The 17,657-nt window shown below is 45.4% G+C and overlaps 1 protein-coding gene across 1 annotated transcript; it reads left to right on the plus strand.

Moving 5' to 3' along the window:
• The first annotated feature begins 264 nt into the window (after positions 1-264).
• Positions 265-16,998, plus strand: LOC129385832 (uncharacterized). Its single transcript, XM_055072990.1, has 4 exons — positions 265-468; positions 3,463-4,180; positions 8,685-8,907; positions 16,842-16,998. Exons 1-4 carry the CDS (start codon positions 265-267, stop codon positions 16,996-16,998), a joined length of 1,302 nt encoding a protein of 433 aa, XP_054928965.1.
• Positions 16,999-17,657: the final 659 nt, after the last annotated feature.

Here is a 17,657-nt window from a genome sequence, read left to right on the forward strand (position 1 = left end):
TGTCCAAGACTGTGTTCTCGCGCATGCGCTTGGTGGGATGTTGGCGGATTCTGTCGACAGTAAAATACACTTGTTCGTCCGCCATTCGCCCTGCGTACTTAGTGCATGTTCTATGAGCATCGTTTTCGGCGTCTTTTTGCCTGAATCGATTTAGCACCGCGCCCAGCGTTTAAGGTTGTTCTACACGTATCTTGTCTTTTTATGGGCCTGTAGCTACAATGCATATTTTAGAAGGTTCTTTTTAAGAAATTTTTTCGAAATGCTATGGCAACGAAGGCGCGCTTCAACAGGCATATGGCCAAGTTTATGTCTCCTTTCCTTCAAGTGAACTTGGAAGAGAACGAGGGAGATGTCTCCTCCGGAGGAGGCGGCGGCGGTGATGGCGGTGGCGGTGGCGGTGGCCGTACCTCCTACGATCCCCCTGACATCGTTGTTCCCGCAGCGCCAGCGTCTAATCGCTCTACTCCCGTAAGTACTACTCACGTGTATGGTTAACGTTAGATGAACCTTAAGCATTCAGGTAGAGTCAAATGTTTTGTCGAATGGAGAAATGGTCGTCGGGTTCATGTAAACGCTAGCAGGTGGGGCCGAAGAAAGGTCAAGCTTACTGCAGAGTTCCGCGGAAGATCAGCAAGAAAATGATCGGGTACTATAAGCAATTCACGGGAAAGCTCCAGCGCAATAAAACGACGCCGATAAAAAAATATACCCGGAGAAAAAAATAAAAACGTGCAAAAAGCAAAGCGTACAGAGACATACCGCATGCGCACAGCTGCCACGTACCTTTGAGTGTCTCCATGCGCGCATATCTTTGCATTGAGCATTGTGCTCAAGTGACGCCCATGTCAGCTGAGACGCTTAATCGTAGCACCTCATATAACAAAACAAAATTATGCAATGTCCCGCAGACTACGTAGAAGCGGATCACTGGCTGTGCTATAAGCAGCTCCAGTTGAAGCCGTTCACACTGTCGAAGGGCCTTGCAACCCAAGTCATGTGACGGAGCGATCCTTTTAACTGAAGTGCTGCTGGTTTGTCCTTGAACGCCGCTGTACACGGCTCGATACAATGGTTTACCGTTTTTCTCTGCTAGCGGTCAAATTCATCTACCAAGGCACAGTCACCGTTGGCGGTGATGGGCTGAAACCTGTAGTCCTACAAAGTTGTTATGTAGTATTGTGTTACGCCGCCTTTTCACAGCCAGATTCTTGGAGCAAACCGAAATAAGGCGGAAAATATTTTCCTTTCCAAGTTGATAAAAGCGTTAAATGGTGATGTTACATGGTGGTATAGACTGGTAACTGCTTAGCGGAGTAAAATCATGCAGTATAACATCATTTATGTGGTGAAATTGAAATCTGTCTGGTGTCTGAGATACATGAATTAGTTTAATCAGCATCGCCGGAGCATTTTTTTTCCTCGTTAAGGCCTTGTCGAAGTGTTCGAACACCATATTAGGTCATGGTACAGAGATAGCCTGATGTCTACCTCATAAGATCTTAATGCAGTCAAATCGCGCAACAATAGGTTCCGCACGTAAGTTGTACGGATTGAAGGAGCTTGCATATCTTTGCTCTGTGGCTGTTTCCCGTTGAATTCCGTCGCGTGGGATTCAATTTTACTCACGTAAACTATCCATGAGGCCCCACTCAGAGAACTCCGTAACTAGAACAAACACGGACTTACTGGCTGGCTTTGACGTACGTGCTTGTCTACCACGGTTATTTCTAGCAGATAAAACATAAGTACGCCAGAATGTGAGTGGGAAAACTGCGCCGCCGTAGCTGAAGTGGTAAGAGCATCGAAGGCGGTAATTGGAAGGCACGGGTTCGTATCCAACCTGCTGCCATTTTTTTTCGTCTACTTTCTTTACAATTTATTTAGTTTTTTAAAATTCAATTAGAAGTACAACTAATTTCCATCGTCGTTTGTTCGCGCTCTGTTGGGAAAATTAATCCACGGCCCTTATTGTGATTGCCGAGAGATGGCGTAGCTTTTAGAGTTCTCGCAGCAACAATGAAACAGTGCACCTCGGGGCCACAATAAATATGAGGTGGTATGTGGAATTTGGAAAGGAGTAAAAATTTCAGTACTAACGTTCGCAAATACCATTCCGCGCTTGAATCAGATATCTTGTCGGGGTTGGAAGTTAACGAAAGATCGGTGAGGGCTGCCTTGGGCAGAAAAGCGCAGAAAAAAGTTAATGTTGAAAAAATTACTCGGGAACATGGATCAAAATAATGAGAAGCTAAAGCGCACAAATATCTGTACCTGATAAGCGTGGACACAGAATGGAGGGAGAGGTCAAGAAAGCTGGCAACCACGTTCAGGGTAATTGAAAGTGTAAATAGATAACCAAAAGTCATCAGAAAGAAAATGAAGAAAACGGACAAAGTGAATTGGATTCAAAGAATGAAAAGAAGAAAAAAAGACCACGGATATTTAGAAGAACAAGAAGAAAGAAATTGGAAGTGAAAATCTGTACACTAACAAAATGGTCAGTGCATTGTTATCTGAGGCTCGAGCTGGTTGTCAAAGGACAAAAATTTCTCGCCGCAAATATTCGCAAGAAGATGAAACATTTGTATGCCGCAGCATAAATCGAGAGGCCGCTCATGTCATCCTAATGGCATGTGAATGGATTCATTCAGCGAGACCCGTAGGTAACGTACAACTTCCAGGAGCGTTTGAATTTAAAGTGGACGGAAGCATCAACCGGTCAGTAGTCGAGATAAGTAAGGTACATTTAAGAGTATTGGTGAAAAAAATAAGCAGGGAAGAGATTGATACGACCGAATCGGTTACAGGCATAGGTAGTGGTACAAGGAAGAAACGGAGGTTTTGAAGCCATAGGCTGAAAGCTTTCGTTTTTCGGGGAGGGGGGGGGGGGGAGGGCTGGGGCCCGACCATTTTTGAATGTTATACCTTCGGGTCTGGCGAAACCCTTCCCATGTTGTACTATATATATATATATATATATATATATATATATATATATATATATTGAGGAGTAATTTTCTACAGAGAAAAGGTCGTACGTTGGTGCACAGAGAAACTATGACAGGCTTCTAGACAAATGACCTTTACATCAGAAAGTGGGTCCTTGGCCCCGTCAAGCTGTTTGGCGCAGCTTTCTTGCCAAGGAGTTCACCAACCTAAGTATTTATGCAGGAAAACACCACTGAATTGAGCCGTACCTACGTCAGCCTAATATTTTCCTCTTGTATCTTTTCTACCTGGTCGACAGAAAGGTCTATAGAGAATCTGTAGGCGCCGTACTTTCAGGCTACACACGGGGCGAACACCCCTCCACTTGTAATGTTATTCTAAAGTGCTAGCGTCGTTTGTAAAGCACTGTTAGTGTCATGTTTGTAAAGGATTGAATTGGAATATTTGAATTTTTTTTTGCAATATTAGATACCTCTATATTTAGCCTCTGTTTTGGTGCTGGCATTTTTGCAGATCATACCGACACGCCGACCACAAGCCCAGAGGCCCAGCGCGCATCCTGCCGCCGACCCCGTGCCTAAGCCAGCGCCCCCTCCTACCCAACGCTCTCGAGCCCCCGCTGAAGCGGCCAAACCCACGCCCCCTCCTACCCAACGCCCTCGACCTCCAGCTCAACCGACCAAACCCACGCCCCCTCCTACCCAACGCTCTCGAGCCCCTGCTCCACCGGCCAAACCCACGCCCCCTCCTACCCAACGCTCTCGAGCCCCAGCTCCACCGGCCAAACCCACGCCCCCTCCTACCCAACGCTCTCGAGCCCCAGCTCCACCGGCCAAACCCACGCCCCCTCCTACCCAACGCTCTCGAGCCCCCGCTCCAGCGGCCAAACCCACGCCCCCTCCTACTCAAAGCTCTCTATCCCCAGCTCCAGCGGCCAAACCCAGGCCCCCTCCTCCTCAAAGCTCTCGAGCCCCTGCTCCAGCGGCCAAACCCACGCCCTCTCCTACCCAACGGTCTCGAGCCCCAGCTCCAGTGGCCAAACCCACGCCCCCTCCTCCCCAAAGCACTCGAACCCCAGCTCCAGCGGCCAAACCCACGCCCCTTCCTCCTCAAAGCTCTCGAGCCCCAGCTCCAGCGGGCAAACCCACGCCCCCTCCTCCTCAAAGCACTCGAGCCCCAGCTCCAATGGCCCAGCCCACGCCACCTCACGCCCCGACACCTAGTTCTGCGAGTAAGAAACGTCGCGATAATGGCTGGCGTCACATGGCGACGAATGATATTTATAATAGGGTTCCGGCTTGTCTCGAAACATGTTAGCCTGTGTGGTACACCGGATTACGGATACGTGGAGGGTATTATTAGAGCTGGTAGCAACCCATCTTGGGGCATTTGGTCCAACTACAGTGCGCTCGAAACATATTTATTGCGATTAGCATTCGTTGGGAACTCCCCCCAGTTCGCGGATTGCTTGTGTGCCGGTCTGTTTATCCGTTTATCCGCATCCAATAATTATTTCCCGCCAAGTTAACTTGGGCCGACCATCGGGCTGCCGAGCTCAGAGTAGTGGGCTCGGAACCAACTGTCGGAGTTACTTAATTCGGTAACTGGGCATACGACACCGGTTATGTGCGGTTCCTCAAAGACCCTATTTCATGCCAAGTTGGGTCACTGGGTCTGTTCCATTATATATTTGCCGTTCTTCGATGATTTTCTATCATGACAACCTGTAACATTAGGCAACTGCCACTGGGTAAGTGCCACTCTTCAATTAACGTCTTTCTTGTCCACTTTGGTGAGTAGGTATGTGCTGCTGCGTATGCACCCGCACCCGTCCTTAATGAGCCTCTTAGGTCAGTGTCATTTGGCAATGCCAACTTGGGTCAGTGGTTATGTGCCACCCTTGAATAACAAGAAAATTATGACAGCACCAATTTCATGATGACTGTCGACGGTAATGCGTTACCATTGAATCAATGTAGCGACACATAGTATTGCCACTGCCGAAACGAGGCATGTATGAAGCGTGTACTGCGGCGTAACTTGTCTTTCGCGCTACCCTAAGAACACGCGCGGCGATCTAGAGCCACCACCAAGTAGCCTGCGCATGGCCCCCGAAATGCATGGTGCTTGAAAAACAGGTCATGCAGCAACCAGGCTCCTCTAGTGCGCTTCATTCTGGGGACGCTGCGCCATCTAGTGGCACTGCCCCGAAATTCACCCATGACCTCCGAGACAAGAAGCATGACGCACCGGCGTCTTGAAACGCTGAGAATTGTTCCCTTGCTGCCGCCCTCTCAGTGGCACATACTGTTGGGACTCGGGCTAGCGCTTAGGCAAAGAATCCTTTGGGCATAGGGATCAGTACGTCCAAGAGTACTATTGAAAGAGCGGTTTATTTTGTATTATTTGCATATTGAAAGAAGCAGTCAGATTCTAGTCAGGACACGCATGCTTGCAGATGTGAGGACACACATGTCTGCAGACGTCTGTATCCTGACTAGAATTTTAGTACTTGTTTTAATACATAAATTACGCAAAATAAACACCTTTTACTCCTACTCCCTGACGAAAGTCATCCCTGTGCCCAAAGGATTATTTGCTCTAACACTACCCCGAGTCTCAACAACTGGTGGCAGGGGTGGGATGCAACCTGCAGCCAACGCCAGTCGCCGTGATCTGACTCCAAACAATACTCAGTAATTAAAGTTGGCGAGAGGGTCATTGAAAAGTGGCACATGCCTAGTGACTTCATGGCGCAGCTCGCTAGAGCGTTGGCGTGAAAGGCGTTCATTGAAAAACGGCACAAACGCAGCACATTTGTGGCGCAGCCTGCTAATGCGCCAAGTTGTCGCCTTCGAGGAACCCTTGTGACGTGGGTTTGATGGCGCTCATGATCGGGGAAGCTTAAGCGATCTTTTTTGTCGTTGTAGAGTGGCACACTCCCAGAGACACATACCTAGGGTGCGGTACATTTCGAAGGCCCCGCGCAGGCTTTGCAGCGGAGCGCTAGATGGCGCCGGGTGTTCTTAGGGAAGCGCGCTGCAGCACATTCTTCCCGCAGAATGTACTTCGATGATAGCTATAAGTTGTCCCACTATATTGCTTATATGCTAAGCGCATTAGCATCGATAGTCATCGTATGATGGGTTCTGCCGAATTTCCTGATATTTATTCAGGCAGGCGCTACGCACGGTCTTCGCGGTGGGGTCGCTACGTGGCGCAGCGAGGTCCTGACGGAAGCACGAGAGGAGCCCGGTTGCATAAGCGCCTCATATACGACGCGTCTCGGCCGTGGCAATAAGGCGTGTCGCTACAGTATTTTCATGCCTAATCGCAATGACGTCGACATTCGCCGCGAGATACGTTAGGCGAAATGTTTGTGTAGCGAGAGTGTTCTCGTCGAACAAAAAATCGTGAAAGGACTGCATGCTAACCATTAGGTCGCTACCAACTCTAAGCCACTATCCTGGTAGAACATATTAGCGGTATCCCGCATTTACTTTGTGTACCTGGGCTCCGAGATCGGGCCGTGCGTGTGCCACGCAATGTAGGAGATCATTAATGTGGAAAGTTGTGCTAGTTGGAGATTAATCATCATACCTTGCCGGTGAAGCAGCACACTGACACGGACATAGTGAAGACGCACAAGAAAAGACGACAATCGCTACCGACGTCGTCTTGTGTGTCTTCACTGTGTCCGTGTCAGTGCGCTGCTTCACCAGCTAGGATGTCATGTCGTGTGCTGTGTAGTTAAACTTCGTGTCATAAGATGTCACTACCAGTGAAGCGTTAGATTTGGAAATATTCCGGAATCGTCCCTAATGAGCGGCTCCGCGAGAAATGGAATGAGGATACAATGGGAGCCCGAGAAAGGAAGTAGGAGCTTAACGGGCTCCCAGCCCTGGAATGGTAAATGTTGAGTTTAAGCGAGGTTACAAATACGATAAATATACTAGATAGAATAAACATGGTCATTGTATTGGGTTCTAAATTTTTTTTCCATACCTTCCCTTGGCTAACTACGTATCGGTGAGTCTATCTGCCGCGGTAATCAAAGATAACACGGTATTATACGTATATTATTATTTGGAAGACCGAGAAACCTTTCTGCGTTACATGGTAGAAGTATACATTTAATACCAGCCACCTATCTTTGAAATAATGCTTCGATTTAGCAAGAGCGCGCATGGCCTACGACTCAAGTATGGAGGTCGAATTCGACGTCGTGAACAGTTTCATTCTGCGCGACTCCACGGCGGCTTGGAGCCCGCGACACGCTTTCTTCTTTATTTTTTTTCGCACCGCCGAGTGTCCAGCGCACTGGTTAACAGATGATCAGAGATGTGTTCCCGAAAAAAAAATGGACCCGGTAAATGTGTGACTAAACGAGAAACCAAAAGATCGTCTTTCAAAATGGAGCAATGCGTTTCGTTGTTATCTTAGTCACAAAAGTGACGGAATAAGCTAATGAATGCATAACATGCCGAGCAATGTAGGAATGTGTTGTCCTTTTGGTTACTGAAATATAAATAGTTTCCGAAGAATAACATTTTTTTAAATGGCGGTTTTTATTCAAAAGACAAGCCTTGCTTGCATCGCAGCGTGCGATTCAGCGAAGCACCTGACGGGTGGGCAGCTAAAGTGAAGCTAACTGCAGTGGTTACGAGCAGAACGCTGTATGCCAGTGCTTGGAAAATCGACGCACAATGTTGTCTAAAGTTAGCGTCACGTTTGACTTTCAAGCAAAACAGGCCTAATACTAAACCGATAAAAAGCCACGTAAACATGAAGAAGCGAGACATTGATTAGGAAATCATCAATTATTACCGATAATTTTTTCTTCATTGTGGGTTTGAAGAATCGGAAGGAGCGACAGAGATTTTGTTCTACTCTTAGTTTTTCTTTATAAAGAAACTCGGGAGGTGCTTTGAAAAAGGAGACCACATGGATGGATTTCACCACAAATTGGCATGTTTTCCAGGGAGTTTCATTGCAGGGATTACAGGTATTTTTTCAGTAAGCTCCTATATTCTTGACTTCTAAACCATGTAGATGTGTTTGTGGACGCAGTATGAAGAGCAATGCAATGACATCTTCAAGCAAAATAAGCACTTCATAGAAAAGTAAATGACTGGTATAGTAAATTACTCATTTTGTACATCGAGCACTTCATGAAATAGGAAAGTCTACTCCATCTTGTACACGTGTCAATGAAATAAAGTTTCTAATGTCTAGGTCCTGCTCTGACCAAGCAGGTGCTCTACCATCAGAGTGCTCGCGCAATGCTTATTTAGGGCTAATGGCATAGCTTTCTCCGCAGACTGGCAGATAGATGTTTGGCAAATCTGAATTTGTAAAGTACTTCTGTAGAAAAAAAAACGATATTACCGATATTACATGTAACGACGGCTTCGAACAAATCGCAGATCACGATGCTTGTCCTAGAGGGAAAAATTGCATTGCGGCGTCATTAAGACTTCGAAATTATGTGTTTAGTTAGTTTGTGTTTGCGGGGGAGGGGAGGTGAAATGCTAAACAATTACGAGGACGGCGTTTTTTTCCATTGAACTGTGGAAGTGGAATGGATCAGCGAGACCATTCCAGGAGTGACAATGGTGAAACCCTAAAGCAGTCCGAGGAGTTTAAAGGAGTGGAATTACGGGGATAATCTCACTCCACGACAGAGTGGTAATATAACGCGGATACCCACTCCGCAACTTTGCTTCTATGCGCAGCCACGACCACGCCTACTCCTCTCATGTGCTCGGTGTCTGAGACGGCCACACTGGCCATACAGTACCCGGACGACAACCTGTGCGACATCCTCATGTACACCCACGTTCACGCCGTAGACAACCTGGTTGGGGCGGTCGACGACATGGTGAGCTTCGACATGTTCACCTCGGTGTGCGGCTCACGATATTCGAAGACCACCTGTGGCCTTTCGTTCGACTCACGGTGAGTCCTCCAGTTCGGCAAAGCCACAAGCCGCGTGGCGCCGCTAATACCGTGGAGGAAGCGTACACCGTCCAGAAGTGCACCGGGATTTAAAGTTGATGGAAGCACCGACCGGTCGGCAGTTGAGATAAGCGAGACGCGATTACAGAATTGGTGGAAAGAATCAGGAGAGAAATTGGTGGGACCGGTTCCGTTACCTGCCTAGGTAACTGTACAAGGTAGCTATAGAGGTTTTAAATATGGTAGAAAAGGTTAGGGAGACACAGACAAAATGCTAGGCTGGTAAATATCTATGGGTTACTTCATTAACTGCAGCAGGCTAGGTGAGTATATTTCACCCTCTCAGCCCCCTTTCGATGGGGATGTTAATAAATTATCGTCAAAAAAGAAATAAAATGGGGTGGGGGGGGGGCATTACGCCACTCAGCCCGAGCCAACTCTGCGCGAAGCCAATTAATTGCCTTTGCCTTTACTTCCTCAAAAAGTCTGTCCAACAAGTGACCGTGTGCTCGACGGAATAGGCTCACGTGTGCTTGGTTCTTCTCTGTAGGCTTTAATCGGCGCTCACTTGCGTGTGCCAGCCAGACTATCATAGGCGTATCTACAGGGGGGGGGGGGGAAGCAAGGGCGGCACTTGCACCCTCTCCACTGTGAGAACGAGGGGGGGGGCAAGTATTTCATATGCGCCCCCCCGCTTTTGAAAGCGCGCACTGGCACTTTCGCCCGCACGCTGGAAAGTCCATTAAAACTCCAGCTAAATCTACATTTTCTTTTTTGGTAGAGTGACCACATAAGTAATGGTTTTTTTTACTACCCATATCCCTGCTTGGACCACAACGATTGCACGATACAAATAAACCGAACACGATTAGGCCTCTTGTCCTGCCATATGAGGAATGTTGTCGGGATTATGACATTCCTTATGAATTCCCCCAGGTTGCCAAAAAAAACCCACAACCTCGTGCCTCCGTGGTACGATTTCACACAGGTATGTGACGGGACATTAACACATCTAAAGAAAAGAGACACTCCACACGAACAGAGTATACAAGAATTCCGCTCTCTTCAGGACAAATATCAATATTACACGAAATTTTAGACTGATGGCTCTAAAAGAAAACAACACGAGGGTTTGGGGGCCGTAGCGGGAAATTGGGAAACAAGTATTCGATTACAAAAACATGCCTCTGATTTCACTGCAGAAGCTTATGCTATATGGGTTGTAGTTAAAAAGATTATCACTGACAGTCACAGAAATACTGTCATATACACTGATTCCTTAAGTACACTAGTCTCTACATCTAAAATCCGAGTGTGAACCATTGAAAAGGAGGCACTTAAAACATGGTGGCTCTTAAAAAAATTGAGTTCAGTTTGTTTTTGCTGGGTCGCAAGCCATGCTGGGATACCTGGAAATGAAGCAGCTGACAGATGTGCATCGATGGCAGCGTACAGAGGCCTAACAAACACAACACTTCCATATAATGATAGTATCCGTGCCGTTAGGAAGGCCTTAACGTCAAAATGGCAACACGAATGGGACCATTGTTCAGACAAGCTACATATTACTAAACCAGTACTTGGTGACTGGAAGTCATGTAACCACCAGGAGCGGTTTTTCGAAGTACTTTTATGCCAACTACGCCATTGAGCACACACACCTCACAGACAATTATTTACTTACGAAAGAAGACGCAGCAACATGCGAGAAATGCCAAGAATCACCAAACGTTATGCATATATTACTGACACGTATACATATTGAAGTACACAGACGAAACCTTTTGCTCAATTTATACAAACTACACATGCCCTTACACCCTGCGTTTACTTTAGGAGTTGATCCGATAGTCCCATTACCTGACGGCGCAGATTTCTCGATGACACTGGCATTTTACATAAAGTATCGATAAACGCAGCCTTTTTCTTCTTGAATTAGATTTTAACACACCTCGTGTTTGAGCAGCATAGCCTTAGCCGCGTTAGCGCTATTAAACCACATTTAACTAACTAACAACGGCGATTGTCATTTGGGCCTTCTCCGGACGCCCTGTAGCGAACGACGCGTGGGATTCGCCGTACAAGCTCGCGTTGCGGATAACGCCTGGAGCTGGCCATTTCCCGCCCTAACAAACTTGTCAGCTTGCGCAACTTGCATCTTGGCCAGTTTTTCAGTACCGCTATATCCATATTCTAAAACACAATCAGCTTGTTACATTTGATGTGTGGCTGAGGGGGAGGTGCGGACAAAGTGTTATAATCAGCCATGCCCAGAGAATAATCAGAAGAATAAGAATGGGCTGGGGTGCGTTTGGAAGGTATTCTGAGATCATGAACAGCAGGTTGCCATTATCCCGCAAGAGAAAAGTGTATAACAGCTGTGTCTTACCAGCACTCACGTACGGGGCCGAAACCTGGAGGCTTACGAAAAGGGTTCTACTTAAGATGAGGACGACGCAACGAGGTATGGAAAGAAGAATGATAGGTGCAACGTTAAGGGATTAGAAAGGAGCAGATTGGGTGAGGTAACAAACGCTAGGTAATGACATCTTAGCAGAAATCAAGAAAACAAAATGGGCATGGGCAGGACATGTAATGAGGAGGGAAGATAACCGATGATCATTAAGGGTTACTGACTGGATTCCAAGGGACAGGAAGCGTAGCAGGGGGAGGCAGAAGGTTAGGTGGGCGGATGAGATTAAGAAGTTTGAATGGACGACATCGCCACAATTAGTACATGATCGGTGTAGTTGGAGAAGTATGGGAGAGGCCTTTTCCCTGCAGTGGGCGTAATAAGGCTGATGATGATGATGAATTATCCTCGCAGCCTGTGGGGGCAATCTTGCCCCCAGAAATCCTTGCCGCTCACCGTTACGCCGAGAGAGAGAGAGAGAGAGAGAGAGAGAAGGGAAGAAAGAAAGGAAGGCAGGTTAACCAGACTGAGTCCACAGAGAGAGAGAGAGAGAGAGAAGGGAAGAAAGAAAGGAAGGCAGGTTAACCAGACTGAGTCCACTTTGCTACCCTACACGTGGGGAGGGGAAAGCAGAGTGAGAGAGAGAGAAAGAAAACATGAGTGTATACCGCACTTTCACATGTACTAAGTTAGGTGTAGGATGTCTGTAGTCGGGCACTGAAGTCTGTTGCCTTCAGGTAGTGAAGAAGCGCTCGAACTGCTTTCTGGGCTAATGAACTGTGCGGCCAGGCTCCCAAGATCATTGCTTCTGCAAATGGCCTGTCATCCAGTCTTTTCAAGGCACAGTGGAGAGTCTTACGTTGGTTATCAAAGCGAGAACAATGGCACAGAGGATGACTTATGGTCTCTTCACATTTACATTTAGCGCACATTGGTGAGTCCGCCTTTCCAATAGGATAGCTGTAGGAGTTAGTGAATGCTACTCCTACCCATAGGCGACACAGCAGTGTTGCGTCACGTCGTGAAAGGTTTGCTGGTAATTTAAGTTTCAGTGATGGGTCGCAACGACTGGTGTGCCTTACGGCCGGAAATGGTTGGATTGTCAAACGCTGGAACAATCGGATCGGTCCCTTGCAGCGTTGAAGTCTCAGTACCTTACCACCTTCAGAAATATAATCAAACCTCTTACAAGTGTAACTGTCGAATTGCATTGTGTAATCACGACTTATCGTAGATATGCTCGTGTTAATGGCCTTGGTCGGACTCGCAGAGCCATTTCAATATCTATAGAACACTGACGAGTTATTTCTAAAGAGGTGTCACTTCTGGTTGACGATTTCATTTTCAGGCTGCTTATAAATAAGAGCTGCGCTATTAGTTGCTTCCCGGCAGGAGCAAACAGAGCAGATATTTCGTGTTTTGATAAAATTAGGGTCACTTTTGGGTGATATGCACCGAAAATTTCCAATGTGTAGGTTGCTTATATACTCTGAAAACAGTAACTGACTGGTCACTTTATCCGTTATTTATGCGTTATACACAGTGTTCGGCTGCTTTCTCCCGGTATCATCGGTAATATATACGGGGCACGGCGTTTGTGTTTATTCGACGCACAAAATTTTGCGAGTGACGAGCGATCTATGATTATTCTGTGTAGGTTCATTGCAGCCTTTGTAGAACTTTACTAATTTAAGCGTTTTAGGGCGTGATACCGCCGGTAATCTAAGTGTTTTCTAGATTCCTAAAACAACACACGAGATACCGATGTGACATTCTGGGACAATGAAATAGTTTTAAGCGCAATGTGTTGCGAAACTTTCACTTTCCTGCTTTATGTGCAAGTGTCGCAGATAATTACTAAACCCGCGTTTTTTTCGTGGGTTTTTGGTGAAAAACCTTCAGTCTCGAATTACGATCGACTGTCTGTAAGTGCGTGAAACTTAAATAATTTACACCAAGGTGCTCGAGACTCCATATAGAAAGCAAGTCAAGGTGAAATAATGACTGCAATCTATAGTGACCCATCATAATTACATAGTAATTAAATATTCATTTATCGTACAGTCAGTCATGCTACGTTTGTTCATTAAATGTATTCAATCGCCCGCTCAAATAACATGCACAGGTTAATTATTGGGCGCAAGCTTTGCAACAAGGGAACAAATCATCTTTCGCGATTACTACCGAAACGCCCCACTTCAAACGTCTCGTCAAAGACGGTAATGCCTTCATGAAATCGGTCGTGTGAAGCGAAACGTTTCGCTGAGAAGTGAGATGAGCGAACTTTAAGAATGGAGAATGTTCAATTTACTAAAATCTTAATGTTCATTGTCTGTTCCTTGCAACCACTGCACAGTAGCGGCAAAAATAGGTCGCGTTCACAAATGTCTACGCCGTGACTGAAAAGACATTACAAGATTCGTAGTTTGCTTCGCCGGTGTCCTTGGTGAGCTAAACAAGGTACCTTGTTTATATCTAGTCAAAATCAGGGGCTTCCTAGGAATAAAGTGTAGGCAGCGTTTCAAATGGCTGGGTTAAATGCGCATTTTTCAGCATAGAATACGTATGGAAGTCGTCCATGGCGTCATTAGTCTTTATGAGCGGTGTAAGAGTTAGACGGCTAGGCTGGCATAACTACAACTGAGGTCGAATTTTGTGAACATAAGGGCAACGATACGCCAAGTTTATGTGCGATATGGCAAATACGTGTTCATCAAATACAGCGTAAAAATATTGTAAGCGAGTGTTCGAACGTGTCATGCTGCTGCTATTAGCTTGGTTTCCCAGTGTCCCAAGAGAACTCTAGTTTGAGATATGTTATACTTTGAAGAAATAGGCAGCATATTATGTGCAATGTGTCGCGTAGTTTTAACCTTTCTGGTTTATTGAGAAGTGTTACGAATAGTTACTGAACCCTCCTCCTTTTTCTTCATACTTTTTCATGCGTGATATATTAGTTTCGCCTGGTGTCCTCGCTAAACTTCGTTATGTTTGGTGACTGTTAGGAGAAGTTAATGGGGGATGTGTAGGTTAACTTCAATACAGATGGGTAATTTGGGCTTTCGCAATAAATTACGTATGCTAGCACCGCAGAGTGTTTAAGTGTGTCTAAGAAGCAGGGAAGAATTGAGCCCGAAGCCCTGGCAGAACTATAAAAGCCGCCAAGACCAAATGTAGCGAAAATTGGTAGTACACTATGCAAACTTTTGGGGGGAGGTTAAATGCGGTCGGCTCAAACACACTCGCTGTAAAAAAATTTCTTGTTCAAGCGTTAGAGCGTGCGATATGGCCGCTATCAGCTTTGCTTCCCAGGGTCCCAACATAGCCATATGTGGGTACAACAGGTTTATATATTGTGGAAAGGGGAGAGGGGACATGTTAAAGGCAATGTGCGACAATATTTTTACGTTTCTGGTCTTGTTAGAAGTGTTGCAAATAATTAATGAGGCGTCGTTTTTCTTTCCCTATTTTCAGGCGTCATAATAGGCTCGCTCTTAGTTTCAGGGATGTCCTCGGTGAACTAAACAAGACATTTTTCTTATAGTAGGTGAAAATAAAGGGCGCGTTATGGGAAATATGTAGATAGACTTCGAAGATAGAGGACTAATTATGACATATGTAGCAAATTACGCATGTAAGCCATCCCGAGCTTTATGAATGTGTTTTGCGAACAAAGAATTTATCCTGTTGCCCTGGAAGAACTGTGAACTCGACCCATTTCAAATAAAGCGGAAATCGAGTTGGGGGGGGGGGGTCACAAAGCAATAAAGCATTGTGTAACCCCTTCATCAAGTGTAGTTGTGATTTTGATCAGATTCACTGGACATGCACTGTAGAAGCGCCAGGATGGCGATTCGATTTTTTTTGTGGGAATTTTGCAAGTTTTTTACGTTGATTATACGTCGTTGCGCATAGCCTCGACAATACTATTACCTAAACGAGTGATACATTTATGCTACAGACTTACAAGTAGAAAGCTTTGTTGAATTACTAAAATTCTTTGTAGCAAATGCGCATTTGATATGCACTGTACTGCTGCGACTGGGCATGATCCAGGAGCACTCTGAGGCACTCATTTCCTTGTGTGGCTGTATCATTTCGAGACTTTATATAGTTGCAAGAGATAAATGCAAATTCATATAATTGTTGTTGCCCCGTGGTTCACAGAGTGTGATAGACACATAGGTCCCTGTCTGTTAAATTTAACTCACAGAAGCATTTCCAGGCTATTTCACTTACTGAAATAGTAATATGCAATATATATATATATATATATATATATATATATATATATATATATATATATATATATATATATATATATATATATATATATATATATATATATATATATATATATATATATATATATATATTGTGGCCTGTAGATTTTGCATGTTCAGCAAGGGCACTTGAGGCCACGTGTCATTTACGATTACTAAAACATGTCTTAGTTTGCGAGTTTCACTATTTCTAGAGTGAAGGAGGGGGTGGACGATCTGACCCTGCCTCCCTCTCTCTCTTTTCTCTCTCTCAATATATATATATATATATATATATATATATATATATATATATATATATATATATATATATATATATATATATATATATATATATATATATACATATATAAAGCGGTTAAGCAATCAAAGCGGTTCGTTTAGCCGTGGCTGAGCTTCTTATGGCGGCCGACTGCGATGAGAATTCTTGTCGCGGTCAAGGAAACGTTCCCGACTGCGGCTTTCTCCTGCACCGTAGAGAGAAATCTCGTAGCTCTTTTTCACTTCCTCCAACCGTAATGATGTGACTGACTGACGGTTGCGACAACCCAATAGCTTCTGCATTCCAGACGCACTGCCGAAAAGAATCCTTGACAAGGAAAAAAAAATTGTGGAGACATTCTAACCATTCGAACAGCACGCACCCGGGCCACACATACGCCCTCGATACTGTGACAGCACTACGACGGCGGTGGCACCGCCGACGTCGTGAACGCTTCGGGAGTGGCCATGTGATTGGTGTAGTAATTGCGAATGACATATCATATCATATGACTCTTCACAAAATAGCTATAGACCGACTATGGATGCAAAGTACGTGCAGAAAGTTGAATTTTATATAATTGTACTATTGGAACGAATGGCCGACTGCCTAGGTTGCGTTTCTACAGATTCCAGGCCACATGGCCAGGTTGAATGTGTGTGCAGGTACGTAATGAAAGGGCTATCACGGCTGAAATGGCATAGCCTATGTTACCGCATTCAATACATCTCTCCATACAATCGTATCAGGCTCGCTGTTGAGCCGAAATATTCCTTTTTTCCTGAGGTGGCTTACTGCGTAACTCAACTACTATGGGAAATGCCGCTACTGCTTAGAATACATTATTACAGCTTCTAGGTCAGATACAAAAGAAAGTGCACGAGAGCATGCAGAGAGATCCCAATCGAAATTCACACTTCTCCTCATGCGGTGACTTGGAGATATGTGGTGACTTGAGCGCTTTCTCTACTTGCAGCTTCATCACGCCGGCGAAGTTGACGACCCAGCTATGGAGGGACGTTGTCGCCTTACGGAAGTCGAACGTCATGCATTTGGGCATCCTCAATTTGTACGACAAGCCCTACACGGTCCTCGGCTATGCTGCCAACGCGGAAGAAGTTCTCAAGGTATGAAATATCTTTTATTGATGCGTGAACTGTTTGGGTGCCGAAGCGGAGATAAGTGCGTTAAGTGTGGGAAGCCGTTAGCTTTTTAGAGGTCAATATAGCATGAAGGAGCTCAGAACAGCGTGTGTGTGTGTATGTATGTATGTATGTATGTATGTATGTATGTATGTATGTATGTATGTATGTATGTATGTATGTATGTATGTATGTATGTATGTATGTATGTATGTATGTATGTATGTATGTATGTATGTATGTATGTATGTATGTGTGTATGTATGTGTGTGTGCGTGTGTGTGTGTGTGCGTGCTTGTTACAAGGCGATCAATCTTAAGTTGTATGGAGTGTTTAAGGGTAGCACGTTGCAGGTAACGTAATTCTATTCCTTGATCTGGATTATTCAGAGGCGGTTATTTCTTGCACGAGAAATGGAAACACATATTCAACAATTTTGTTTTGCTGCTGAGCACGAGGTCGCGGGATCGACTCCCGGCCACGGCGGCCGCATTTCGGTGGGGACGAAATGCGAAAACACCCGTGTACTTAGATTTAGGTGCACGTTAAGGAAACCCAGGTGGTCGAAATTTCCGGAGTCCTCAACTACGGCGTGCCTCGTAATCAGAAAGGGGTTTTGGCACGTTAAACCCCATAATCTAATTATTTTA

Source organism: Dermacentor andersoni, chromosome 7 (genome assembly GCF_023375885.2).
Source record: "Dermacentor andersoni chromosome 7, qqDerAnde1_hic_scaffold, whole genome shotgun sequence".
NCBI lineage: Eukaryota > Metazoa > Arthropoda > Arachnida > Ixodida > Ixodidae > Dermacentor > Dermacentor andersoni.

What these genes read in the sequence shown, in the direction of transcription:
- LOC129385832 (XM_055072990.1), top strand. Translation starts at nt 265, where the DNA reads ATGGCAACGAAGGCGCGCTTCAACAGGCATATGGCCAAGTTTATGTCT. An exon ending in CGTCTAATCGCTCTACTCCC is followed by an intron (nt 469 to 3,462) that starts GTAAGTACTACT and finishes GCATTTTTGCAG; the next exon opens with ATCATACCGACACGCCGACC. An exon ending in CCCGACACCTAGTTCTGCGA is followed by an intron (nt 4,181 to 8,684) that starts GTAAGAAACGTC and finishes TTCTATGCGCAG; the next exon opens with CCACGACCACGCCTACTCCT.